General features: G+C 42.5%; 2 protein-coding genes across 6 annotated transcripts; both read right to left on the bottom strand.

Moving 5' to 3' along the window:
- Positions 1-5: 5 nt before the first annotated feature.
- On the bottom strand, positions 6-8,795 carry LOC133396208 (zinc transporter ZIP12-like). 4 transcript variants are annotated; one of them, XM_061665738.1, is made up of 12 exons: positions 8,451-8,795; positions 6,822-7,124; positions 6,547-6,775; positions 6,287-6,429; positions 6,042-6,216; positions 5,015-5,187; positions 4,527-4,670; positions 4,393-4,458; positions 3,966-4,023; positions 3,727-3,885; positions 3,466-3,653; positions 6-2,378 (listed from the first exon to the last, which is right to left on the bottom strand). In XM_061665738.1, exons 1-12 carry the CDS (start codon positions 8,706-8,708, stop codon positions 2,250-2,252), a joined length of 2,025 nt encoding a protein of 674 aa, XP_061521722.1. In that variant the 5' UTR covers positions 8,709-8,795; the 3' UTR covers positions 6-2,249. The 4 variants fall into 4 exon arrangements, with proteins under 4 accessions (XP_061521722.1, XP_061521723.1, XP_061521725.1 ...); XM_061665739.1 differs by having other exon boundaries at positions 3,966-4,020; XM_061665741.1 differs by having other exon boundaries at positions 6,547-6,748.
- A 1,125-nt stretch (positions 8,796-9,920) lies between these two features.
- Positions 9,921-27,312, bottom strand: mrc1a (mannose receptor, C type 1a). Of its 2 annotated transcripts, XM_061666729.1 has the most exons (29): positions 27,193-27,312; positions 23,747-24,148; positions 22,500-22,673; positions 21,810-21,965; positions 21,623-21,736; positions 21,094-21,234; positions 20,564-20,743; positions 20,333-20,490; positions 20,098-20,214; positions 19,911-20,026; positions 19,701-19,849; positions 18,523-18,722; positions 17,847-17,962; positions 17,684-17,765; positions 16,934-17,078; positions 16,754-16,792; positions 15,889-16,117; positions 15,304-15,404; positions 14,884-15,023; positions 14,272-14,377; positions 13,231-13,403; positions 13,028-13,133; positions 12,454-12,686; positions 12,130-12,301; positions 11,905-12,057; positions 11,711-11,827; positions 11,476-11,634; positions 10,553-10,585; positions 9,921-10,470 (listed from the first exon to the last, which is right to left on the bottom strand). In XM_061666729.1, exons 1-29 carry the CDS (start codon positions 27,251-27,253, stop codon positions 10,235-10,237), a joined length of 4,308 nt encoding a protein of 1,435 aa, XP_061522713.1. In that variant the 5' UTR covers positions 27,254-27,312; the 3' UTR covers positions 9,921-10,234. The 2 variants fall into 2 exon arrangements, with proteins under 2 accessions (XP_061522713.1, XP_061522714.1); XM_061666730.1 differs by lacking the exons at positions 9,921-10,470; positions 10,553-10,585 and having other exon boundaries at positions 11,634-11,656.
- Positions 27,313-27,752: the final 440 nt, after the last annotated feature.

The raw sequence follows: 27,752 nt of genomic DNA, 5'->3' as shown, positions 1-27,752 counted from the left end.
GGGGACAAAAAAAAACTAAACATAAAAAACAAAAAACAAACTCTTCATGTTGAGCATCGCATCGCCGCCCCGAGGGCGGACGAGACCGAGGAGGCTTGCTCCTCTGCCGGCCGGCAAGTTGGAAGAAGCGAGTGTGTGTGGAGCTCCGGTGAAGGTGGTGGTCATGATATCATGGCGGTGGCGTGGATGCTTTCCAGCCCTGCGGCAACTCGTCACATCGTTTTTCCTTGCCCACACCGGCCGCTCCATCCGCGCACTCGTCCGGCGTGGATCCTTCTTCCACCGCCCCCTCGCAACAACAGAGACAAATGAAAATCAAGTCCATTCACTACGGTCCTATTCGCCTTTTATTCAAAACATTCAAACACCAGGAGAGAGTAAGCATGTTTTCCCCACAATTTACACTTCACAGGTGTCTTCATAACATGATTGTGACTTGTAACTCAAAACAACTTGTATTTTACAAGCTATTTAGCATTAGCATTAGGATAGCGGACTGAAAAGCTAAGCGATGTGGTTGTTTTAAATACACTAGGTTTAATTCTGTTGGTTTTATGTTTGGATTGACGGTAAACGTAACTTTGAAGGGCAATAAACAGCTTGAAGCATTCTTTTTAGGAATTGTTTTCTAATTGTACCTCCCAAACTGCTGTTTGTTTGAAAGCGAGTTGAGTCCGTGCTCGTATCGCAAGTCTGCTCTCGGAAGTGAATGCAAAGAAATGTCAAATGACAGCTCGGATCCCGAAAAACTCCTAAGTCGAGTCATTCATAGCTCAAGGCACCACTGTATTAGATTGGTTGTTTAATTTCACGCTTGATGGGTGTGCAGGCACTCCAAACGTATTGTACACAAACATTAAAAAAGTCAATTTTACATCATATGTCCCCATAAGGCGGCACGATGACCTCGCGGTTAGCACGTCCGTCTCAGAGATCAGAGGTCGTGAGATCAAATCCGGGTCTTCCTTTGCGGAGTTGGCATGTTCTCTTCCATGCTTGCGTGGCCTTTCTCCAGGTATTCCAGTTTCCTTCCACATTCCAAAAACATGGATACATTTTCCGCGGGTGTTAATGGTTGTTTGTCTATATGTGCCCTGCGATTGGCGGGCGACCGGTTCAGGGTGTATCCCGCCTTTCGCCCAAAGATAGACGGGATAGGCTCCAGCACAGCCTCGACCTTACTGATAAACTGTACAAAAAATATATAAAAATGGATGGATGGATGATGTCTTAAGTTGTGTACTTTCTAGAAGGTGTGCTCCATCAAAATGTCTTGATTCTTTATTGCCCGCTTATGGTTTCATTTGCAGCTGCAATTTCAAGTGGAACATAGTCATAAGTTTTGATACCACAGGTGGGAAGCATTTCGGATTTTATAATGTCCACTGAGGGCCTTTAATAAAAAAAAAAAAAAGATGATCCACCATTTGTAGGTTAAACATTTAGTTTTTTTTTTTGTTTTTTTTTTAATAAAAATTCCTCAGGTTTTAAAAAAAGTTACACAAGGCAAAATTTGACAAGTAAATATATACACTATAAAGTGGTCATCTTCAATAATCTGGTAATTTTGTAAGGATCATATTATAAAAATAAAGTTTTATTGTTTCAACAAAAACTAGTGTATTTTTCAAAGAAAATAATAGTTATAGTGTTTATTCAAGGAAAAAAAGGTCTGAATAGTAGACCAATAGATAGACAGATATGAAGTAGTTTCTTCAAAAGCAATAAACAGTTGTTGTTTTTTAAGAAGAAAAAAAGTCCCATTATTATGAGAACAAAGTCTAAATTTAATGAGGAATAAACTACTGTACACACTGTCTTAATCTTATGAGATGGTGTAATTTCTTTGGGGGGGAAATCCGATTTTTACAAGAAACTCATGCTTTATCTTTCAAGGAAATGAGTTGTATTTATTTGAGAAAAAAAATTAAGTAAAAATTTACAAAGAATACAGTAGCATTTTTGTACAAAAAGCTGTATATATTCATACAAGCAAGTTTTTCCAAGCTATTCCATTTATTTATTTCAAGAAAATGTCTAATTTTTTGAAAACGGCAAGAGGAAGCATATTCTCTCTCTCTGTCGACTTTTCACGTGTGACATAATGGCTGACTCATCAGCGCGAAGCCTCTGGCGCGTGTGGGCTGGCTGACCGTTACTCACCTAGCTCGGGCGCGCAACGTTAAGCCTCACAAAGGAGACGCCTCCGTAAAATATCCATGTTTATTGTTGTGATTAGGATGATACTATTAGAATTTGAGATCATGTTCAAAGAGTGCAAGCAGCAGGAGACAGGCCCAGCCCGACAGGAGGCCGACATTCTGCAGGAGGAACGCAGTTAACGGTCGCCCGCTCTGCAAGCGACTCATTTCGGGGAGCTGGCGGGACAAAAAAAAAAAAAAAAGACACATACATTAGTGCACAAGATGGATAAAGAAGTATGAAGATCTATTATCTGATTACTAGCTTCATAGAGCTAGCATGCAGTATTTTATGGGTTAATTGTTAGCTTTAGGGAGGTAAGGTAACGTGTTGGGCGGCACGGTGGACGACTGGTTAGAGCGTCAGCCTCACAGTTCTGAGGACCCGGGTTCAATCCCCGGCCCCGCCTGTGTGGAGTTTGCATGTTCTCCCCGTGTCTGCGTGGGTTTTCTCCGGGCACTCCGGTTTCCTCCCACATCCCAAAAACATGCATGAATTGGAGACTCTAAATTGCCCGTAGGCGTGACTGTGAGTGCGAATGGTTGTTTGTTCCTATGTGCCCTGCGATTGGCTGGCAACCAGTTGAGGGTGTACCCTGCCTCCTGCCCGTTGACAGCTGGGATAGGCTCCAGCACGCCCGCGACCCTCGTGAGGAGAAGCGGCTCAGAAAATGGATGGATGGTAACGTGTTGGCTTATTAGCTTACTGCTAACATTACCCAGGTAACGTCTGTTAGCTTATTGCTAGCTTCAGCCAGGAAACATCTATTAGCTTTAGCTCTATTAGCTTTTTCCTACCTTATGTCACATAAAGGCTATTAGCTTATTGCTATCTTAATGAGGCTAAACATTTTTTTTTAGCTTATTCCTAGTTTCAAGCCAAGTAACCGGTAGCAACTGGCCAATCGAGGGTGCCGCTCCACCAGACAGCAAAAAAAAAAAAAAAATGAATCTCATAAAATAAACATATTTTGACATACAGTATATGCATATATGTATTTTTGATGAGCAGACTAAGTAATATAAGGTTAATTATATTAAAAAAAAATTTCATTCATCTCTGTTGTCTGATTTTGTGCTGTATTTCCAGTCTAGGGGGCACTAAACTCTTAACCCATTGACTGATAAATAAATGAATTAATAAATAAAAGCTAGCATTAGTAGTAGCCACAGTTTTGCTCACTCCGGTCAGATGACCATCACCAGAAAAAGTATTCACATGACATGTTGTAGCATGTAGTAGCTTATTGCTAGCTTATCTCACCATCTCCACCAATGACAGGTAGAGGAAAATCCCTGCAGTGACTGCAAAGATCCACTGCTGCACTTGCGCCTCGGCCGAGACAAAGAGACCAATGTAGAGGCCAGCGAAAGCAGTCAGGGCGCTGACAAAATTCATGACCACGGCCATCTTTACGGGGAGTCCGGAGCTCAACAGCACCGCGAAGTCCCCTTAAAGAAAATAAAATATACATATGGATCATTTAAGCAAGGCACATCTTTGGATCATGGAGCGAGTCGTCACCCATCTCGTGGGGGATCTCGTGGCACAAGATGGCCACGGTGGTCGCCATGCCAGACTCGGGCGACGAGGAGAACGCGGCGCCCAGCACCAGGCCGTCAGCAAAGTTGTGGAGGCTGTCGCCCACGATGACCATCACGGCCAGCAGGGGAACGCCGCGAACTGGAGAAGCCGCCACCACGTGGGAACGTTAAGGACTATGCAGGACCCACAAAATTGGATCTCATTGGTCATTAGCTTACTTTGTTGTGACGGGCTCTGCACTGGAGATGTTTCTGCTTCTTCGTCCACTGGTCCCTGCTAGAAAATAACACTTTTAGTAGCTTATTGTTAGTTTCAGCAAGGTCTTAGCTGATTTCTGGCTTGAGACAAATAAAGTACGGTAGCTAATTCAATATTTGATGGAATAATACTGAATACAAATGTTTAATAATAAATACATAACGTAAATCATTACATAGACTAATCCAAACTAATCTAAGTAACTTTTGGAATTCATATTCCATAACTAGTAAGTCACTGCTATAATGTTTGATGCCCAGTAACCACCTTATCATGATGCCTGTGGTTATTTTGCAAGCAAATAATGAAAAGCAACAGTGGGAATATTTGAATTTTCCCAGCCTCCCTTTTAAAAGCTCATAAAATGACGATGCTAATGAGGCTTACCAGCTGTATGGTAGAGATGGACTTGCCCCTCCGGGACGGACCCTCGCAGTCACCCCGAGAGTGGCTCTGAAGGGGAAGAAGCAGCGAAGCTGTGCTTGAGAATTCCACGCATTTTTGTTGAGAACATACAGTACATGTCTGTGCTGAGGAACCAGGAAGGAGAAAATCCTCTCCATGAGGAAGAAGCCGTAGATCCCGGCCACCACGCCGACGATCTTCCACAGGTAGTCCTTCTGCTCCGTGAGGTCCTCCTCATCGTGTCCGTGGAGGTCAAGGATCTCCCAAGACAAAAAAAAAAAAAAAATCCATATTTTCAACTAACAAAATTAAGGTTGAGAGCAGTGGCTGGCGGTGCATTTGGCACATGGGTCTTCAGTGGAAATTTTAAGAAGTTCAAATCATTTATTTAGCGTAGGCTGACATGGCAACATATAGAAACTGAAATCTGATCGGATAAAAAGAGAAATGCTACGAAATGAAGACAATAGACTTGGCAAGAATACTATTTCATGAAAATAAATATTCGAATTTAGGTTGTAAACGTGTCAGTGCTTTTGATAGCAGAGAAGACCTTTCTGGCCCTCGACGCTCAGCGCCGGTGGAGGGTCCACGGGGGGCTCACCTGCGGGATGAGGTGAAGGAGGGCGTCGCCGGAGAGGGTCCCCACGGCCAGGCCCACAAAGAGCTGCAGGATGAGGTTGTAGGTCTCCTGGCAGGAGTTGAAGAAGATCAGGCAGATGCCGAGCATGGATCCCAGCGTGATGAGCAGCACCGCCGCCGTGCTGTAGCCATACTCTGCGTGCATTACAAATTGACACGCACTGAGGCCAAACATGCACTTCAACTTGTTACAATGCAACATCCATCCATCCATCCATCCATTTTCTGAGCCGCTTCTCCTCACTAGGGTCGCGAGCGTGCTGGAGCTTATCCCCGCTATCATTGGGCAGGAGGCGGGGTACACCCTGAACTGGTTGCCAGCCAATCGCAGGGCGCAGACAAACAAACAACCACTCGCACTCACATTCACACCTACGGGCAATTTAGAGTTTTCAATTAACCGGAGTGCACGGGGAAAACATGCAAACTCCACACAGGCGGAGCCGGGGATTGAGCCCCAGTCCTCAGAACTGTGAGGCTGACGCTCTAACCAGTCGTCCACCGTGCCGCACAATGCAACGTAGAAACGTTAAAATAAAATATTTATAAATATTAAAATAAATGAATAAAATATTTGCATAAATACATGAATTCTGCAAAAACACTACATCATATTTGTGAATTATATAACAAATATATTTATATGTTTTATTTATCAATATTTTGGAATCAAAATATTTTTACATTTCAATTATATAATTACTGTATACGCAAAATACTTCTATAACCTATAAAAAGAAGTTTCATGCAGCGTTGATAATCATCTCCTGCGTACTGTAATGTACTGTATACAATATTAAATGCTTGGGCCACTAGCTGGCGATGTTGCGGAACTACATACAGAAAATCTAGGTACTCTTCATTGCGGGTTTAGCATTTACAGTAGTGTGACTGCATTGGATATGTTAGCTGTTAACTTTTATACTGTATTTGGTCAAACTGACTGAGTAGAGTTGGGGCAGGGAAACGGGGGGGGTCAAATGTCTTACTCTCAAAAGCTGTGGGCTGATGAGATCCTCTTGCGTTCCGCTCTCCAGAATCGCATGCATTCCCAAGCAGCTGCTGGATGATGGCCGGGCACATTTGTCCAAAGTGCTCCTTGGAAATGGGCATTTGTGGATCGAGAGCAAAAATATACACCAGCTGATTGGCTGAAAAACAGACCTGGGACAAGACAACCTGATGAGCTCTCTGTGTCTTCTAGGTTCATCTCCGGGTAGTCGGAAGTGTTTACCCGTGCCCAGTTTCCAGCGTCATGGTTGCAACCCTCCTGTGAATGCCCAGACTCTGTCTGCGAGCGTCCCCTCTTCCTGTCATGAGCGTGCGGCTTCTTTCCTTCTCTGCCAACGCCGATCTGGTGAAGCAGCACCTCCAGATCTTCAAGAGGAAGAAAAAAAGAATTTGCGTACATTAAAAAAATGACAGTAAATATTGAGGAAAAAAAGGAAAAACAGTCAGGGTGTTGAAAATTTACACTCAATCAGAACGTCTCACCTAAAACTCCCAGTTCATTGGTGCGGTTGAGGGACTGAAAGATGTAGTTGGTAAAGAAGGCCGGTGGAGGGAGGTTCCTCTGAGCGAAACAGTGACCCTGCAGGAGGTGACTGATAATGGCAGCAAACACTTTGGCCACAGACATCTTACCGGTACCTTCTTTCACATTAGCATCTTCAAGAAGATGAGCGGCGTCAATACACTGGACGTCACAGGAGAGATCATATTTCTTCAGTCAGGTTAGGAACAGTAAAACCTTGATCTCAGTCTCTTACTTGGAGGTTGGAGAGCGTAGAACGTTCTTGGCTGGAGGGGTTGTTGTGCTGGTTGATGATCTGCAGAATGCTCTCAAGTTCATCCAATGATAAGACACCGCTGTCCTCCACCGGGTGGAGATCGGTGAGAGCTAGCAGGTAGAACTCGTAGCTACCGACAGGCGAGGAAGACGACTGGCACAGATCTCGCAGGTTCACGATGTAATACAGCAAAAGAGTGGAGAGGCGCTGGAAACCTTCCTCGGTTAGGTACGGCTTCCCGTCATCCTCCAGCACAGATACCGCGACATCGGGTGGCAGACACTAGAAGAAGAGGAGGGTGGAATTGTTTTGGTCATTTAAACAGGAAGTCAGTTTGAAAGTCCTTGATGTCTATCTTGGCACCCAGTCCCCATAAATCAAGGGTGTAGTAGTAGTAGTGATTTTTTGTCTTTTAAGGTACAACCGAGTTCTTGTTTCTATCTTGTCACCAGAAACAGGTCCATTAAGAGTCCACTTCTGACTTTTTTCAAGGTACAAACTGGTCCTTTTTCCTATCTTGTCACCTTGTCCCCAAAATCAGGGGTAGAGTAGGAGTATTTTTTTGTCTTTTAAGGTACAATCAAACCCTTGTTCCTACCATGTCCCAAGAAATGGTTCCAGAAGGAGTCCACTTTTGACTTTTAAGGTACAACCTAGTCTTTGTTCCTGCCTTGTCCCCAGAAAGGGGTGCAGTAGGAAACCATTTTTGTCTTTCAAGGTATATGCAGTACACTGATGTACCTTTTTAGGGTTAATTATTGTACTTCAATTTAACTTGGGCTGAAAGGGCACAGGTATGGTTCCAAGCTAAAGAAAAGAAACATATGAGGGTACAACCCCAACGAAAACCTTGAAGGTACCGGGTGTAAAGGCTCATGTATGCTTCCTACATTATATGTTTGAAAATAGACGCATTTAGACATCACTACTACACTTCCAATGCGTCCATTGAATTGGAATGAAAAATAAGCAATGAATCAACCACCCTGAATCATTTTGTTGATTGTTGCTGGGAGCTGAAAGAAGCTGAACTAGACCCTGGAGTGGTCAATGACAGGGCACATACGGAGATAGATGACCATTAACATGCGCGGTTACACGTCACTGAGTGGGTACTGAACCCACAGTAGGGAAGTCAGGGGAGTGAACCACTGGACCCTCAGTAACTTCATTGGTGCCTGTCATTTGAGGAAATATTTTGCTTTGAAATTCAACGCTGCTCTCCCACCCACGCTTTCTGGCAAAATGAACCTTTAAAGTGTACCCAGTGATTCTTAAAAACGGTCATTTGGTTGAAAGAGATTGTTGTCAATCCGGCTACAACATTAACAGGATTGGTGAAGCACTAGATATCGAGAGCACGCTATTCAAAAACAAAGAAATTCCGGAATCTTATCGAGGACTCCTTTCGAGGCTCTAAATGCCATTGTCAGGCAGCATCACACTGACGTGAAATATCCCTAAGTCCACTCTCTGGAATTCACCGTGTCAAACGCAAGTATGCCCCAAAGAGAGCCACTCGGTATGAACGAGACATAAAGGTCAAGAACTTAAGCCTTACATTCCAGTCGTGACAAACAACATTTGTTTTGGTGGAAATGGGCCTACCTTGTCACAGACTTCTTGAGAGGCACCAGTCTTCTCTGGGCAGTTCACCGCCAGAAGAATCGCAGAAACCAGGACGCCGATGTGGTTCTTCTGGAGGTGCGCCTCTTCATCCGGGTCGAATGGTAGATCCAAGACTCTGAGGACCTCCTTAAGATTGGACTCTGCTTGGACTCTTCCCAGTAGACACATCAGTAGCAGCAGAACATGAGGAACTGTGAATCTCCTGAAGCACATGTTGCTATAGAGGTTGGTGACCATCCAAACGTGGAGTCTGGAGGACGAGAGGCCTTGGCGGTCACCCTCCGCTTGAACTAACCCTTACAGTCCAGCCAAAGCCGGGCCCCTTGGTCCACAACAAAAGGATTAATGCAGCCAGTCAGAGAGCACAGGGGCAGGGAGAAAGCGGCGGGGTGTCAAGGGGGAGAGCTTAATTAGTATTTAGAAAAAAACTTGTGTTTGGCATTTGAGGCTGGGGAAAAATACTCAAATTAAAAACAAGGTCATTGGGAATGCTTTATGAGACACAGTACATCTAGTACATCCCTCCTAAAAAAAAAACACAGGTTTTTTTGAATGATCTCTGAGTCATTGCTGTTTTTTTTTTTTCTTCACAAAAACCGCGTTTGAACATCCTCCCACTCTTGATCAAAACGACCGAGCACACTAAGGAATGTTTGTGAAGCCTCTGAAAAGCTGAACTCTACCTGTACGTGGGTGAAAAAGGACCACTCGTCAGCTGTTTGGGCAGAATTCCAGGTACTGCAAAAGGGTAATAATTGGAAGTCAGCTCTTGAGAATTAGTCTCTGCGGTTGCCATGGAGAGGTTTGCCTGGTGGGCTAATTGGCTGCTGCTAATTGAGGTGATTGAACGGCAGTTGACATCCGACGGAGAAATATTTAGCTGTTTTTTTATATCCAAGTGTCATTAAGTGGGGTACAAACATAATGATAATCGGGCCGATTTTCGTATTTTCACTCCCTTACAATCAAAGTCAGCAAAGGCCCAGTTATCGGCTGTCTCTGAAAGATGATGCTTAGTGTTTATCGAGTGGTGTGGGATGTGTTAGGAGTGATTTTTATTTTCCGATCTGCCCAGAAAACGGTCAGAGAAGGCAATCGTAAATGTAAAATCTGTGCAATATTCAAAGTCAATTACTCACATCCCGACAATTGGGCTAAATTTGAGCATTTCCCCTCCATTGTAGGCAAAAAAAAAAGTGGTCAAATATATGTGCATCCATTAGCAATGTTAGCATATTAGACTCGTGTAAAAGTTAGTTGAAAACTATAAGACGGCATAGATGTATGCATGGTAGAGTTCTTGTTTTCAGTTTTACAAGGAAGAAATTAATTTTTGTTCGAGCTATAATATTTTTTGATTTAATCTATTTACAGTTTTATTGGCTGGCGACCAGTTCAGGGTGTAGCCTGCCTCTCACCCGAAGATAGCTGGGATGGGCTCCAGCACCCTCGCGACCCCAGTGACAAGAAGCGGTACAGAAAATGGATGAAATAATTACCATGTCAGCCAGTAGAGAAAAAAACAAAAGGCCAAAAACATCTTTATATTTTCTTTACTCTTGAAGCCCTATTGTAAAAACAAAAAGCTGTTGATGATTCTTCGAAGTAAAAAATCTTATGTACACATTAATTAAAAAAAAAAAAAAAAAAAAAAAAAAAAATCACATCTTTTGAAGTGTTATTTAGTGGAGTTCCAGTACTCGCATGGATTACTAGAACAGAAAACAATCTCGGGATTGTCATTAGTGCACGATGGTGTCCGCCTACGCTTGTTCGTTCTGCTCAATGTTGCCCACCAGGCCCTTGGTGTCCACCGGAGCTCGGATGGGATTATTGAAGTACAACTTGTTGACGAAGGTGGACTCCCCCGACAGGGAGGGGGCCGGCATATTTTTCCGGAAGAACAGGAATGCGCCCAGTCCTGCCAGGGCCAGGACCACCAGCACCACGGCCACGGTGATGCCGGCGGAGCCATTGGATACCTCTTCCATGATATGAGCTATTTATTAAAAAAAAAAAAAAAGCCAAATATGAATATTGAATATATAGAGCTGAAAATTAATTACGTTTTCAATACTCACCAATAGAGGGCGGCTTTTCTGTCGGCGTGATAACTGAAAAATTTGGCTTGGTATTAGTAGCTGCTGCTCTTTTTTTTCACCGTAATATAATAAAAATGCATTTTATTTAAAGGCACCTTTGAAAGCACACAAGGACATGGTACAATCGAACTGTAAAATCCAAGTAAAACATTAAAAAGATAATTGTAAAAAACAATTCTAGACAAGGGGGAGTATGAAATTGTGATTCCATGTTTTGAGTTTGGATTTAGGGAAGGAAATTGAGTGTTTCACAGTTCAGGTAATAGCGAGTTCTAAAATTGGAACCACAGGTAGCCAGCAGTGGTAGGAAGTAACAAAGTACAAATATATAAATAGGGAATCTAAATAAATGTATATAAATATAGGGAATTCAGTTATTCCTGTTAAGTTTGAGAAAAAGTATTTTAGTTCAGTTAAACAGTCTGTGATGTAAGAGCGAACACGTACACGACGAAGACTCTCCATAACTTCTGCTAACAACCCGGGCTAAACTTAGCTCTTCCCCGAAATATTAAGATTTTACAACAGGTGAGATGGATTACTTTAACATACTTAGTTGACACCAATTACTACTTTTCTATTAGCCACAGCTTTGGTTTCATCCTGTGACATCTTAGGATGTTACAGAAAGAGCAAAAAAATACAATCGTAAAAAGACGAGCTGTTTAGCGAATAGTTGAGGATAGGTTCCATAGGACAAAAACGCAAATAGGTGTAATTGTGAATAGCGAACCACATGTAGGCGGGGGTTCACTGTATGTTATGAAGAATGGCCCTATGTTATGAAAAGTGCCCTAGACAGAGCCCTGGAACACGCCTGTGATGCCTGGGGAAGACTGGGAGGTGAACGATTTGAGTTGAATGAACTGAGTGACGTCATAGGCGACGGGAATCGACTCTACCTTTGGGTGTTTTGCAGATGAAAGAGCGGTATCTGTTGCAGTTGCTGGTCCTCCATTTCCCACTGTCAGAATGGACTTCCACGCACGAGTCAGTCGCTGGCATGCCCACCACCCAGTTGGTGTAGTCCATTGCGCTGTTGTCAATCCACGCCCACTGACCTGGAACAAGGAAGCTCTCAAACTTACCCCAGTGTGGAGTGGACTTCCTGAAAATGTGGACAAGAGCAATTCTTACCGTCGTGGGTTTTGTATAAGCCGATCCAGAAGTTCTTGGCGCCGTCCTGCAGCAGTTCCAGGTTTTGTTGGATGAAAAGACTCTCCTGTGGGTCCTCGATGCTTGCCAGAGATGCACCTAACAAACAGCCAAATAAGCACACGTACTATGTACCATGTCCCTTTGAATAGGTGGTAAAAATCATCACAGCGTACCCATTTTCAGACATTCCACAGAGGCGTGGGCCCAGTTGTCCACAAACGAACTGAGGAAGGAGTAACAATGACCTCGGAATGGGATCCAGGTTGTCTTCTTCTTCGGTTCTGGACAGTTTCCGGCCAGCTGAGGAGGCTCCGTGGGCGCCAATTCTGTAAAAAGGAGGCAGGGATTTCCAAGTCGTTAGGATGACGAAGTCCGAGCAGAAGGTTTTGTTCCCAGACCTGGTGAGCGCTTGCAAAGCGAGTAGTAGGTGTTACTACACGCGGCAGTCTTCCAGGTTTTGTCCACGTCCACGTCCACGTATACGCAGCCGTAGTTGATCTTGGGCTCCTCTTTGCCCCATTTGGTGTACGACAGGAGCCAGTTGTCCACCCACTTGAAGCGACCTCCCGTCTGTTGAGGGGAAACCACAACCAGAAGCTCAGGAACCTCTTCTGTTAGGTCGCAATAACATTTTAGTAGGAAAGAGGAGCACGGTTGGCCTTGTGTGATTGGTGTGGTTACGTTGGGGTCTTGTGTTTGAAAATCAGGATTTACTCATTTACCACATTGCTGTTCAGGCCGATCCACACGGGCTCGTTGAACTTGGAGATCTGCAGCGTGACGTAACCCTGTGCCACGGGGTCGAGTACACTGGCCAGCTCGGCGTCGTCCGCCTGGCACTGCCTACGCGCCTCGTCCCAGCGCATCTTCTGTGACAACAGCTTGTACGAGTCGTTGCCCAGCTTGGAGAAGGTATTGGGTGACACTGTAGTGGCCGCAGCCGCGATCTGGGAATCTTTGGAGGCAAGTCACGTTAGTTGGTTGATTGCTGACCCCAATAATAATAATAAAAAAAGATTTTCCCGCAGATATAAAAAAAAAATAGCATTATGACCCATTGAACATTTGAACTGTCAAAATAAAAAATAATAATTTTTAAATATATTTTTTAAAGAAAAAAAGGCCAGCAGCATATTTTTAAATATAAAAGGAACAAATAAGGTCAGCAGAAGTGTAATACCAAATTTAACCCCCCCCAAAAATTCTAGATGTTTAAAATTGTCATGAGCCGCTGTATGTTTAAACCATAAAAAATGTATATCAAAAAATTCTGAATTAATTCTTGACGCTACTTACCGCTGTTTCTTTTACAGATGAAGCCGCGTTTTACGCCACAGTCCTCCACTTTCCAGAGTCCCATCTGTTTAGAAACGCTGCCCACCATGATCACACAGTCAAAAACCTGTTGGCAGAAACAAACGACCTTATGCTAAACGAGCCCGTTTTTATTCCCTCGTTGTCGAGATGGAGAACAAAAAAATAAAAAAATACAAAAATACCTCCTCCATGAAGGAGTAGCGTCCGTCCGGCATGGATGTGGGATGCCCTTTGGCCCAGTTGGTGTACGACACGCCTCGGCCGTCCGTCCACACAAAGTGCATCTCCCAGTTGACGTCGTTCATGCCGAGCCACAGGTCCTCCCTGTACCTCAGCAGCTGCGTGGTCAGGAACGCTAGAGAAAGAACATTTGGGGATTTACGGTCGGTCCCCTTTTAATCCGCGCAATTTTCGGGAGATTGACCTACGTGATTTTTTGTGTGGGGGGCCGGGGGGGGGGGGCGGTTATGGTAGTAAACTGCAATTCGGGGTATTTTCAGAACTGATAGTCTCGTTTTAACCTGTGTAACTTTGAGGATCTATGGTGGTCTTGATTTAAGGGATTTATGGTAGTCTTAAATGCAACCGATGCAACTTTTGGGGGATTTACAGTAGTTTTGTTTGAACCTGTCCACCTTTTGGCGAATTTACAGTAGTCTTGTTTTAAAGGATTTACAGAAGTCTTTTGCAACTTTTAGTTTTAGTTTCGCTTGACACAATGCAGCTTTTGTCGGTTATATGGTAGTCATATATTTCGATCCATGCTATTTTGAGGGATTTATGGTAGTCTTATTTTAAGGATTTATGCTGGTCATGTGCACATTTTGGGGATGTACATTTTGGGGGATTTACACTAGTCTTTTTCACGAGGGATGAATGGTAGTCTTGTGCAAATCTTAGGGATTTACATTAGTCTTATTTTAACCTGCGCAAGTTTCGGGCAGGATTTAAAGTTGTCTAAACCGAGCAGGCTTCATCTGTTCTCGCGAGGTGAAACGTCTTCTACGAAAAGAAGAACAGTCCAGTTGCGTTCGATCCAATGCGCTGCGATTAAATGATCTTGATGAAGGCGAATATTCACAAGGACGTTTCAGAAAGAGATTGGATAAAACCTGAGGATAGGTTCCAGCTAAAAACCATGTAGAGATGGATTTCTGAATAGTGAACAGCAAATATGCAGGAGATTACTGAAAGTGATAATTAGAGGACTCGCCGTACTGTACCTTGCTCCCGCTCGCTGACGACAGACACCAGATTCCCTCCCTGGTTTTTGCAGTGCTCCCTGGCGTCCTGCCACGATTTTTTGTCGGCACCCACAAACTTGTAGCACTGTGCAAACCAGATAAAAAGTCAAGATGACCAAAGAAATAAATCACATGTGAGGGTTTTCACATGTGAGAGGGAGGACTTCAAAGAGGCGCCTGTGAGTTGGTCGCCCGATAAAACAGCTCCGCTAACGTTCTACTAATTCGTAGTTCTCCACCGTTTTTCAAAAACATCATTAAGTGTTAATTTTGCCTCGTGTTAACCTCTTTTGGACTGTTTTAGCAATTTGGCAGTGGCATTCTTTGGCATTTGTTGTTGCATGTGCCTGTAAACCGGTTTACAGCAGCTTTGTTACTCTCTCCTTTATTTTTCCACACTTTCCACCCTTTATTCTTTTTGCGTCGTGCTAACCCGGTTGCACAATCACAACATTTTACCCAGCCTTGGTATTTTATTTAGCAGAGGATATCGTCACTATTAGACTTTCGCCGTTTGCCTAAAATGCTCCAACTGTTGCTAAAGTGCACGCGAAATAAAGTTTTCCCAGAATTCCTCCTCCTCACGCTTACCTTGCCTCGGAATGCCAGCCACTCGGGCGCGCATCCTCCCTTCGGCTCGGCGGTTGGCATCACGGTGGTGTTGACGAACATGCTGCTTCTTTTGCATACGGACGGCAGCTCCATGCCGCAGTTGATGTCGTTCCAGTAGCCTTCAATATACAGTGCTTGATATTTAGCTCATAGTTTTACCTGACATGTACAATTTGAGACTGAATGTTGGAATGATGTGAATCAGTCTTTTTTTTTTTCTTCACATTTTCCCCCTCTGTTCTCTATATCTTTTTATCTTTTCAAGCGTTTGCTCTTGTTTCCCCCCCCCTTTCTTGTGTTTGGTTGCAGTAACCATTGCATTTTTAAACCCTATTTTGGTGCTTGTCTAATCCATTTGTTGTGAAGCACTGTAACGAGTAAATCATGCGCTGGGCTTACCCATGCTCTTGTACATGGTCACGCAGTTTTCATCATTATTGGCAAAGTTGGGCTCATTTTGTTCCCACGCCGTGTATGTCACCGGGGTTTCATCCAACCAGCTGAAAGCAGACAGAATTTTTTTTTTTTTCCATATTTAAAAAAAATATATTTAAGTTTACAAAACTTATAATTTAGATCATTACAAGTCAAGATTACCACTTATTTTCTTAACAACTTTTTTCAACTCTAAATATATATATATATATATATATATATATACGGAACTTTATTCTCATATTCTTGAGAGGGATACTTTTTTTTCCTCAATATATAATTTTGTTTAATCTCAAACATTACTTTTTTTTTTACACGTTTATTTCCTCAAACATACAAGACATATGGACTTTACTAATTTCAACTTTATTAACATGAATAAAAATCTTGAAAATATTTATTTTTCCTCAAACTGCACTTGTGTACATGTTGCTTTGTGTAAATATACACTTTTTTCCCTTCAAAATTCCTTGTAAGATTACCACTTATTAATTTTTTCCTCCCTGAAGTACGTAACTTTATTGTCATGAAAAATGTACTTTGAATTACCTGAAGGAGTGGTCAAGATTGACAGTGAGGCCTATGTAGTACTGTTCCTCTGAGCCCTTGACAATCTGTTTCCACAGAAACTTCCTCTCGCTCTCCGCTGTGATGACGGCCAGCTCAGCAAAGTTCTTATTGCAGAAAGCCCGTGCAGCCTCCATGGGCTGCGGATCCATGTTGATGAAGTATTGCGAGTCGTTGTAGACCAGCCAGCCGTCCTCGGTGGTGTTGAACACTGTTCGGCAGGTGAATCGGCAGAGCACATTTTTGAAATGTCTTATGTTCCCTGTCAAATCTGGTCCTGTGCGCATTCTCCAGTGGACTTAAGCACTTTCACTCTTGCATGCTCCTCGGGCTGCAGTAAGTGTCCATTGGGACCTTGTAACTGCTACCAAGGGTGTCCCTCAAGGGTCAATTCTGGGTCCGGTGCTTTTTATCCTTTCTATTATACAGTATATTATATGAACCATCATATTGCACTTGAAGTTTGGTTTTGGTTACAACATATGTTGCCACACATTGTAAGCGACTTCCAGAAAAGAAAAAAAAAAAAAAATATATATATATATATATATTTTTTTTTTTTTCCCCAAAGTGTGCGATATTTTTCTGATGGACTTTAGTGACATTCACAAGTCTTGGGAAAATGCATGCGCCATGATTTACAGCCAGCCTCAGAATTCAATGGGTGGTTGCGCACAAATTCCCAGGCTACTCGTGGTGGTTGTGTCAGAAGTCTGGACGGGAGAATGCGCGTGGATGAAAAGTGCGCAAGCTCAGGCTTGTAAAAAAAGATTTACACACAAATGGGAGACTATAGCCCTTAGTTAGCAACATAATTAAAGTGGATTCTAACTCTTTAATGTCTTACTTGGCATGATGACGACAGGCTCGGGTTTGGGAGTCACTCCTGCAAATACAACAACTCATCAAGAAGACCACTAAGTCATTTATGGACATGAGGGGTGGAGCTACAGGAATTATGTGTACGTATATGAGAAGTGGCTGTGAGAGACAAGTGTGTGTGTGTGTGTGTGTGTATGTGTATTACCTTTGCGTATCTGGCAGATCCAGTCGTTGTAGACCTCGCAGTGGCGGTCGTTCCAGTGTCGTCCGTAATAGAATTGAACTTCTGTGCAGTGCTCGACGTCGTTGTAGTTGTTGGGCTCCCCGAAGCCCCAGTTCTCAAAGCCGTACTAAATCACAGTTTATTATTATGATTAATAATGGATGACATTTGAACAAAACAAGTGTTAGGGCCACACTTAAACAGAAAATAATTACGTGATTCAAGTCATATCTTACAAGAATAAAGTCCTATATTTGATAAAAAGATCTGTTTACTTTTTTTCCTCAAAATAACTTTTTTTCTTAAAAATGTACAAAAAATTCTCAACATCATACGACTTTATTCCCATAATATTATCATCTTTTTTCTTTATGATATACATATTTTTTCCCTGAAAATGTATTACTATATTTCTGTAAGATTCCAACCTTTTTCTGAAAACTTGTGACTTTTCTATGCAATTTTATTCTCAGAAGATAACTTTTTTTTTTTTTTCAATAAACACCCTTTTTTCAGGAAGATGTATGACTTTTTTCTTGAAAAAATACAACATTTTTCTGGAAAAATTACATCATCCATCCATCCATTTTCTACCACTTAGCCGGTACATTGCATCATTTTTACTGTATTGAGGTGTATTTTTTGTAGTGTGCCCTTAACACTCCTTAGTACAAAATGCAGCATTTAAAAAATATATATTAAAAAAAATTTAAAATACAAAAGGGTACACACGGGCGATCCGTCAGTCCAGACGAAACCTTCACTGGTGCCGAGTAAGCTGAGTCCGATCCAGGCTGGGTCTGACGAATGAAACCTTAGCGGCAGCACAACTCCTTAACACACACTCAGCTGACTGAGCTGGAGTTTGTCTGTGTGTGTTTGTGTGTGAACATACTGTGCGTTGCTGAGGTCCTGAGCTCCGTGTATGCTCATCAGGTCTCCATCGATGCCCCGGCAGAAGTCCTTTGCTTCATGCCAAGTCTTCTTCAGGTCCTTGCTCTTTTTGTACAGCTGCAAACATAAAACATGGGGCCGGGAATGCACTAGAATGGACATTTCTATAAAAATGTTTTTTTTTTCTCAAGAAGACATGACCTTTTTTTCCTTGAAAATTTTGAACTTTTCTTCTTGAAAATATGCCACTTGTTCTATATATATATATATATATATATAAATATAAATATTATCAGAAGATGAATTTTTTTTTCCCTCAAAGAAATGACTTTTTTGTGAGATTTTTTTTCTACAAAAATAAGTTTTTCTAAAATATACGACTTCAGTCACAAAAGAGTGACTTTTTACTTGAAAATATACCACTTTTATGGGAAAATATTTAACTGTTCTGAAAAGATTGCAATTTTTTCTCTTAAATATGTGACTGACTTTATTTTTGTAAAATCACAACTTTAGTTTGAGAATACCCATCTTTTTTTCTCAAACATAAATGTGTTTTTTTTTCTTGAAAATTTTGCCTTTTTTTCCTTCTAAAAAATAAAACTTTTTGCACGCAAGATTTTTTTTCCCTTTTTTGGGGGGGGAAAAATACAACTTGCCGCCAGACCCGCTCTTACCTTGAAGCAGACGTTCCTGTTGGCCACGGGCGTCCAACCGGAGGCGCAGCTCAGGGTGGGCGTGGTGGGCGGCACGGTGGTCACCTGGGCGCCCTCTGCAGGTTTCTTGCAGATGTACTTCTCCTTGCTGCCGCAGCTAACCACGTCCCAGAGGCCGGCGGACATCCCTGTCGCCAAGGCCACGCAGCCCGCTTTACGGTCTGCAGTTCAAAACGATGCATTCACTTCAAAGATGAGTCGAGAAATGCTGAAGGTCAAACAACATACAGCTGCGCTACATATAGAGTCTGATGTCCTGTATATAGACACACTCAAATCAATTTAGATTTTCATAAAAAATGAAAGAACTCAAATTCTGTACCTGACACGCTCACATTGAAATGGATGAACAAGATTTGTTTATTTTGTATTCAATTATTTTGAATTTATTTTCTACTTCAATTTAAAAGAATGTGCCCTGCGATTGGCTGGCGACCAGTTCAGGGTGAACCCCACCTCTCGGCCGAGGATAGCTGGGATAGGATCCAGCACGCTTCCAAACTTCTATAGCCGTCAGTGGTAGTTTAATAAAATACAAACATTCAATCTTGTACTTGACATGCCAATGTATAATGTGTATCTATATATATTACAGTATATATGTATAATAATTGAAACGGGGAACCTATTTTTTTAATTTTATGGATTTTAATTATATGTTTTAAATGTAATTTTTAAAAAAAATAAAAATGTTAATCTTGTACCTGGCATGCTGATGTTTTTATTTATTTATTTGTGTTTTTTTTATAACAAATTTAAAACATTTATGAAATAATAAAATTTGTGATTACATTTTGAATTAAAAAAAACTGAACAAATATTTTTTTTTAAATGTGTTTAAATTTATTTCATGGAGAAATGTTACCCCAAGAAATTGTATCCTGTATCTGCCTTGCACGTTCACGAAAGGAGTGAAATAGTTTTTTTATTAATATAATGTCAATGTATTTTTAATACAATTCAAAATGTAATTTAAAAAATAAAAAAGGCAATGCCATTTTAATTACATTTTGAAATACAACAAAAATACATTTAAATATATATATTTTTTAAATATATATATATATATATATATATATTTTTTTTTTTTTTAAATTGAAGTCAACTTAAAAAAAAAATTAAAAATTAGAATCCTGTACCTGGCATGCCCACGTTGAAATGAGTGAAGGAGATTTTCCGCCGGCTGGTCCAAGTGAAGGTATGCTTTTCTTCTGCTTTGGAGAATCCCGTCCAGAAATATTTCTCCGGCCTGAGGCCCACCAGGCTGGTCAGGAAGGCGTTCTCGTACCTGTGGAAAGAAGAACTAACTTTCGTAAAGCACTATATGAGGAAGTGGTGGGAAAAAATACCTGTCGGCCACATCCACGAGGTTTCCTCCATCCTGCGAGCACGCCTGCTTTGCCTCATCAAAGGTTTTCTTCTCAGCTCCAATGGTGTAGCAATAGGAGCCGTACCTGAGTGAGCCCTAAAAAAACAACAATAATATCAGGAATTTTATTGAAAACAGACCATTTGAGTTTTTGCCGGATCCCTCACAAGCTTGCATCCCAGATTGCTTTCCTGGTGGGTTCCTTCCGCCGCTTTAGAGGAGGCTTTCTTCTTACAAATGTATCCGTACGCCTTCTCGCACATGTGGTCGGCCCATCTGCCGTCCTAAAAACACAAGAGGACCATTTCAATTTCTGGAGCTTGTTTTGTCCATTCAGCTAGCCCACCACCCTAAAGGAGGACAAGCGCTTTAGAAAATGGATGGATGGATGTTTTTGCTCACCTTTCCCCGGATGAGTACGCAGTCCTCCCGGAGGTTGGTGGCGTGGGTGGGCTCGTCCGTCATCCACTGGGTGAAGGTGACTTGCGAGCGGTCGGACCACTCGAACAACATCTGGCTCCTCTGGTCGTTCAGGCCGATCCATAGGACATCCGTTGTCACTAAAAATCATTTTTTTTCCTGTTTTCAAAAGGTTTTGGACTTCTTTAAACCAACACTGCCCCTGCGTCTTACAGTATCCGGACTGGGCGATGATGAAACTCTGCTCTTCGATGTTGTGAATGCTGGCCAGATCGGCGTCATCCCTGCGGCAGGCGGTCAAAGCGTCCTTCCACATTTTCTTGCTCCTCTCGAGGAAGTAACAGTTGCCGCCGTAAGGGACCCAGTGGTTGGGGCAGAAGCTGGGCTCGTTGACTGCATCCAAAGGATTATATTTATAAAGTTAGGGCGTTATTTGACAAAAAACTAAAATTTCATCGCAAAAAACTGAAATGGCTGCTTCAAACCAAAATGGCAGGCTTGCTGTGTCTTTTTAAACATGGGTTCTTGAGACTTTTTTGTGGCTCAACTCATGATAGATATGTCTACCAAATTTCATGTTGCTCAGTCAAACTGTCTGTGAGGGCTGAATTTTCCAAAAAGTCCAGGGTGGGGCGCTATCAAGGTCTGCAAACTCTGAAACGGCTGCTTCACACCAAAATGGCAGACTTGCTGTGTGTTATCAGACGTAGGTTCTATAGATTGGCAGGATGACATCATCTTACTGGGCAGCGTAGGAAGACTGCTGGAGTTCCCTTTGCGGCAAATGTATCCCAGCTTCTTGGTGCAGGTGCTGGTCTCCCATTTGGAGGCCTTGCCGGCATTTAAGGTGGCGCAGTTCATGCCAGGATCGGAGGAGGGATGACCTGTTGGGAAACGCCGATCGGGAGACGAGTTACGAAGTTGTCCAATTGTATGTGACAAATGTTCATGTTGATATGACAACATTTTCAAATGGGTCAGTTTGACCCGCAATGTAAGAATGGGGTTGAACTGTAAAATGGGACAATTTGACCCACAACATTGCAGAAGAGTTAAACTTACACGGGTCAACGTTGCGGGTTATCTTGCGGGTACAATTGACCCAGTTTACATTTTACACATCCCATTGTTACATTGGGGTTGAAATTGAACACGTTTAAGTTGAACCCTTATGTTATAGGCCAAATTGACCTACATGTGACATCATGTAAAATGATATATCTATCATATCATTTTATGAATCTATATATAAAATGAGTAGTCTTGATTGACCTGGTGCCCAGTTTAAATATCGGAAGGGGTTCCCGTTGCTCCACTGCCATCCCGCCTCATAGTCCAAACTGTTGAGTCCGATCCACAGGGCGTTTCCCAAGGTGCTGGTCAGTCCTGCGTGGAGTCAATAACCCCATCGGTTTTCATCCGGTCAAGGGCGGAGTTTGTCGTGTGTTTTTTGTTGCACCTGAAATGTAGGACTGCTCGTGGAGCTCCACGATGCTGAGGAGATCGGCACCCTGTTGCTGGCAGCTCTTCCGGGCCTGGTGCCAAGTCAGCACGGCCTGAACGTTGCGCTGGTACTGAACCCCGGTCACCGGGTCCGTGTCCCAGCCCGACGACACTGCGTTTCAGATTGACACGAGAGTAAGGTCAGGTGTGCAAATCTCGATCACGTGGTTGGCAGTGAAGCGTGTTGAGGGTGAGATTGAGAATGTTCAAATATAAAGGGTCGGGGTTTTAATTTACTTTAGTATTATTAACACATGTTCACACTTTAATAATCATTATTAACTTAACTACTCAATATGTTGTTTACACAATTCAAGTTTTGTAGGGGATTTTTATCTAACTGTACTATGGGTCAGTTTGACCCGCAGCATAACAGGAGGGTTAAATCCACATGTGCTGATTTGCAGTCATTTTGCAGACGTTGCGGAGGGGATGAGAGGCCTGTGGGAAGAGGAAAACAAAGACTGCTGACAAGCCAGGGCCGGGTGCATGTTGTCCTGTCAAGGGGGGGGGGGGGGGGGGGGGGGGGTCATCAACCTCAATTGTTATCACTGACCTCTTTCAGGGCAGAAAATGACATAAAAACATTTGTGTTTGGACTTAAAGACATTTTGTTAGACGGTATTATGCGATGTTTTGCACCAACCTTTGGTGGGACAGAAGCCCCACTTCTTCTCGCTGTTGTAGTTGGGTTTGGTGGCGCACCACAGCTGCCCGTCGGTGCGGCCTGCCTTGGTGCACTCAGAGTACCACTGCTCGCCGAATTTGAACGGGAACAGGCACGGGGTGCCAAAGGAGTTGCCCCCGATAGTGAAAATCTCTGCGGAGACAACGGATACAGCGCTTATCTTTTCCCATTGAAATGAATGGAAATCCCATTAATTCGTCCCGGCTTCTCCCCCCCCCCCAAAACAATGAAAATTGCTGTAATGTGTATTTTAACGAGGAAAAATAGTACTCCAAAATATTGTATTTTATAAAAACATACAGTAGTGACCTAATTAATTAAACTGTAAAACCGTTTTTTTGTCACACATCAATTGAATGGCCATTGTCGTGAGCATAAGGACCAAAACAAACAGTTTGTTTCCCAGAAGATATTTGCGAAATTGATGACATGGTACGGCTTGTTCAAAAGTTGACTCAAAAAACAGTTTCAAAAAATAAATAAATAAATCAAATGAATGGACAATGTAGTAGTTTTTTTTTTTTATTGCGGCGCAAAACCGTTGTCTCGTATGTTGCGAGAACTTTTACTTTAAGCGGCACTTCCGCCAAAAATATCCACTGAACATGGAGGACAGAACGCTCAAGATAAGTCAACTGAGATTTATTCATGTTCATGGAATGCTGTGCTTTGGAAGGATCAAAATCATTTCAGATATAATTTTTTCATGGAAAACATCCGATTTGCAAAACCACAAATAAATTCTGGGTTCACCTCCAGCACACCCGCCACTCCCGATAGACCGATACTGTTTTTTCAGGGCTGATACCCATGATTAGTAGTCAAGAGGCTGATGACCCATATTTGGAGTTGGAATTCAGTTGCAGTAAAAGGGAAAATGTTGGTGTCATCATTTTGAATAATACAAACTCAAACGCTAAAGTTTGTTCAAATGTGTTTAAACATTTGTTTATTAAACAGCTTTTCAGATTTGCAACAAGTTTGGGTTTTTTCCGCCCAGACTTTAGACTTCTTTGTGTTAAAATTTTAAGAAATAAAAGTGCAGCGGGCTTCCAGGGTCAGCAGAATCTCTTATACAGTTAACTTAAAATGTAAATAAATAGATAGTTCGCTGAAGTTCAGTTTTAAATTGATCTCTTATCAGGCGTCAGATTTTTTTTTTTTTTTTTTTTTTTTTAACGCTGATGTGTCGAAATGCCAGCTACCTTGATAGCCCTTGGAGCACAGGTCCAAGTGCGTTCCGTAGATCTTCCATCGGCTCCACGTTCCCGAGCCCTTGTAGATCATCAAGTTCTTCTCGTTGTGGTTCCCCCAGTTGAGGTGCAGGTCGCGGTCCTTGAGTCCGAACAGGGTATCGTTTTTGCACTGCCAGTGCTGCAGCTTGCTGGCCTCGTCGCACTCGAACAACAGGACCTTGACCCAGTCCTTGATCTCCACCGCGCCCAGGCACAGGTTGACGGACAGGCTGAGCAGGCGGCCCTCCGAGGCCCAGCGGAACTGCTGGTCCTTGGCGTGCGGCGCGCAGCTTGACAGGGTGACGGACGAGGCGTGAAGCACCTTCACGCACTTGCTGTGGTTCTGGTTGAAGATCACGAAGGAGCCGCTGTCTGAAGGCACACACGCAAATTGAAAAGCTTTGCCGTGCAAGAAACTGAACGCAGTGCAAAAGTACGCACACCCTGTACTTTAGGGAAAGCCGTTTCAGCGTTGACAGCATTCTACATCCTTCCAGTGCGTGGAATTGTCTGTGGACTAGTACACTCTTTGTCCTCACTTGATAGACAATTCAGCACACTACTAGAATGCGTTTTTGTCCAATACTGTATGACATTTGTACTGCAAGTATATACATTGTATGACAGAGGCATGTGCCTGCGAATGTGCGACAAATGAGTGACACCTCGTAAGACATGCCTTCTCTCTCTAATTGGTTGTTTTTCCTTAGGCACAGTGGTTTCTTATATATTCAATTAGTGGCACAAGATGGCAGATTTTTTTTTACAGCTCATATCTCTCATGCACTGCAGTTAAGTCATTACGACTGTTTTAATGAATATGACGAAACATTTGTTTTTGCTAACTCCTCCTTTTTTAATGCAAATGTCGAACTGTTCAATAATTCATTTATTTTTGTGCAACTTGCTGTTCTCTAACAAGCAGTTGCACAGCAATCATTTACATGCATTTTAGGTTCATCCTAAAGTTTTACCTGAAAGTCAAATATCTCTAAAGTTTTGCGAGTAGTGTAATGCAATACCTTTTTTTGATGACTTAGCACAACAGGAACAAAACTATTCCCTGCACCCAAAATAGTTTCCCTCTATTACAACCCCAATTCCAATGAAGTTGGGATGATTCAACATAAATAAAAACAGAATACACTGATTTGCAAATCATGTTCAAATTAGGGCACCCGTGACCTAATGGTTAAGATCATCGCCTGCCACCGTGGGGGACCTAGATTCAAGAGCCCGACTGGACCATCCTCCAACATCCCCCGGACTCACGGCTGTCGTGTCCTTGAGCAAGACACTGATACCCCGAAATGCTCCTCGGGCGCTTCAGCTGCCCCCTGCTCCAGTGTGTTCTACTAACATGTGTATGTGTGTGTTCACTGTGATGGGTAAAATGCAGAGAACAAATTTTGTGTGCATGCATACATGTTCATGACAATAAAGGTGATCCTTTTTCTTCTCCTATATTTAATTGAATACACTACAAAGACAAGATATTTAATGTTCAAACTGATAAACTTGATTGTTTTTAGCAAATAATCATTAACTTAGAATTTTATGGCTGCAACATGTTCCCAAAAAGCTGGGACAGGCTCATGTTTACCACTGTGTTACATCACCTTTTCTTTTAACAACATTCGATAAACGTTTGGGAACTGAGGACACTAATTGTTGAAGCTTTGTAGGTGGAATTCTTTCCCATTCTTGCTTGATGTACAGCTTCAGCTGTTCAACAGTCGGGGGTCTCCGTTGTCATATTTTACACTTCATAATGCGCCACGCATTTTCAATGAGAGACAGGTCTGGACTGCAGGCAGGCCAGTCTAGTACCCGCACTCTTTTACTACAAAGCCACGCTGTTGTAACACGTGCAGAATGTGGTTTGGCATTGTCTTGCTGAAATAAGCAGGGGCGTCCGTGAAAAAGACGTTGCTTGGATGGCAGCATATGTTTCTCCAAAACCTGTATGTACCTTTCAGCATTAATGCTGTCATGCCAAGTTACCCATGCCATTGGCACTAGCACAGCCCCATACCATCGCAGATGCTGGCTTCTGAACTGCGTCCATAACAGTCCGGATGGTTCTTTTCCTCTTTGGCCCGGAGGAGACGACATCCATAATTTCCAAAAACAATTTGAAATGTGGACTCGTCGGACCACCGAACATTTTTCATCAATCCATATTCGATGAGCTCGGGCCCAGAGAAGCCGGCGGTGTTTCTGGGTGTTGTTGATAAATGGCTTCTGCTTTGCATTGTCGAGTTTCAAGTTGCACTTAAGGATGTAGCGCCAAACTGTATTTACTGACATTGGTTTTCTGAAGTGTTCCTGAGGCCATGTGGTGGTATCCTTTACACATCAATGTCGGTTTTTGATGCAGTGCCGTCACGGGCAATGTTGGTTTACGGCCTTGCCGCTTACATGCAGTGATTTCTCCAGATTCTCTGAAACCTTTGATGATATTATGGACCGAAGATGATGAAATCCCTAAATTCCTTGCAATTGTACGTTGAGGAACATTGTCCTTAAACTGTTGGACTATTTTCTCACGCACTTGTTCACAAAGAGGTGAAAAACGCCCCATTTTTGCTTGTGAATGAGAATGTGAGGGAAGCTCCTTTTATACCCAATCATGGCACCCACCTGTTCCCAATTAGCCTGCTCACCTGTGGGATGTTCCAAACACGTGTTTAATGAGCATTCCTCAACTTTTTTGCCACGTGTCCGAGCTTTTTTGGAACGTGTTGCAGCCATAAAATTTCAAGTTAATGATTATTTGCTAAAAACAATCAGGTTTATCAATTTGAACATTAAATATCTTGTCTTTGTAGTGTATTCAATTAAATATAGGTTGAACATGATTTGCAAATCATTGTATTCTCTTTTGATTTGTTTAACACAACGTCCCAACTTCATTGGAATTGGGGTTGTATTTACATATCATTAATCTTATAGCATATTTTCCCATGTCATTTTTAAACATTTTCAGAAAATAATAATTTTTTTTTTTATTTTTTTTTTTAAATCAATAAACATAAGTCAAGTTGCCTCGATTCATCTTTAGCAGATTACTGTGACCTTGATGACTGATCATCTACACAAACACAAAGACAAATATTTTTAGCAAGCACGCTTGTATTTTTTTTAATTTCTATTCTGATCGTAAGGTAGAATTAACTTGGGTAATTATGCGATTAGGCAATCGGTATATTGCTGATACTACAAAGAACAAACAATTCAAAAAGGCCTCAGATGTGAAAATGAATGGAGTAAAAGTAACAAACTGACAAAATAATCAAATGAAGAAAAAAAAAAAGACTTAAGTGAAGTTCATGAAGTATTTGTACTTGGTTACTTCCCACAGACACAAACTCACAGCTTTCCATGCAAGAAGCAAAATAGTCCCAACAACCTACCCACATTCGCCGCGATGGCACCCAGGAGGCAGAGCAGCAGTGCGGCGAGCCGAGGCTGCATGGTGGTGGTCGGCAGGGTGTCCAGTGGCGAAATGCTGAGGTGAGCGGCCGCCGCCGCCACGACTCCTCTTGCTTGGACATCCTGTCACATGGTGCTCAGAGAGAGAGGCTGAGTACGGGCAGGAAGCTCTACTAGAGGCAAGAAAACTCACTCGGATATTATTAGGGACAATCGGGACGTTTGATCAGGAAACTCCTGTTACTGTAGGTTCAGGGACAGTAACAATAATCACGGGTCGATTTGACCCGTTGCGCGTTCAATGGTCCGGGAGAGTCTGCTACTAAATAAATCTTAAATCTCATTATCAACCCAATTTGCAAATATGCGGGTTTGTGTCTTTGTTCCACATGTTTATGGGTCAATGTGACCCGCTGCATGTTTAACCTCCCCGCAAAATCATCTGTCAGCTTTTTTATTTCCCCTATTTTGTGAAACCTAGTGACAAAATAAAAGATTTTACGGGTCAATTGGACACGGAACACATTGAACTATCCCCCAC

This window comes from Phycodurus eques, chromosome 21 (assembly GCF_024500275.1).
Source record: "Phycodurus eques isolate BA_2022a chromosome 21, UOR_Pequ_1.1, whole genome shotgun sequence".
Taxonomy (NCBI): Eukaryota; Metazoa; Chordata; class Actinopteri; order Syngnathiformes; family Syngnathidae; genus Phycodurus; species Phycodurus eques.
This window is presented reverse-complemented; position numbering and strand designations above follow the sequence as displayed.

Coding starts and splice junctions, on each gene's coding strand:
- LOC133396208 (XM_061665738.1), bottom strand. CDS start 8,708: ATGGTCACCAACCTCTATAGCAACATGTGCTTCAGGAGATTCACAGTT. Junction 6,430..6,546: donor CAATGAACTGGGAGTTTTAG/GTGAGACGTTCT, acceptor TTCCTCTTGAAG/ATCTGGAGGTGCTGCTTCAC. Junction 4,024..4,392: donor CCATCTCTACCATACAGCTG/GTAAGCCTCATT, acceptor GTTATTTTCTAG/CAGGGACCAGTGGACGAAGA.
- mrc1a (XM_061666729.1), bottom strand. CDS start 27,253: ATGCAGCCTCGGCTCGCCGCACTGCTGCTCTGCCTCCTGGGTGCCATC. Junction 20,491..20,563: donor CATCGCCCAGTCCGGATACT/GTAAGACGCAGG, acceptor AATGATTTTTAG/TGACAACGGATGTCCTATGG. Junction 11,828..11,904: donor TGTGGAATGTCTGAAAATGG/GTACGCTGTGAT, acceptor GCTGTTTGTTAG/GTGCATCTCTGGCAAGCATC.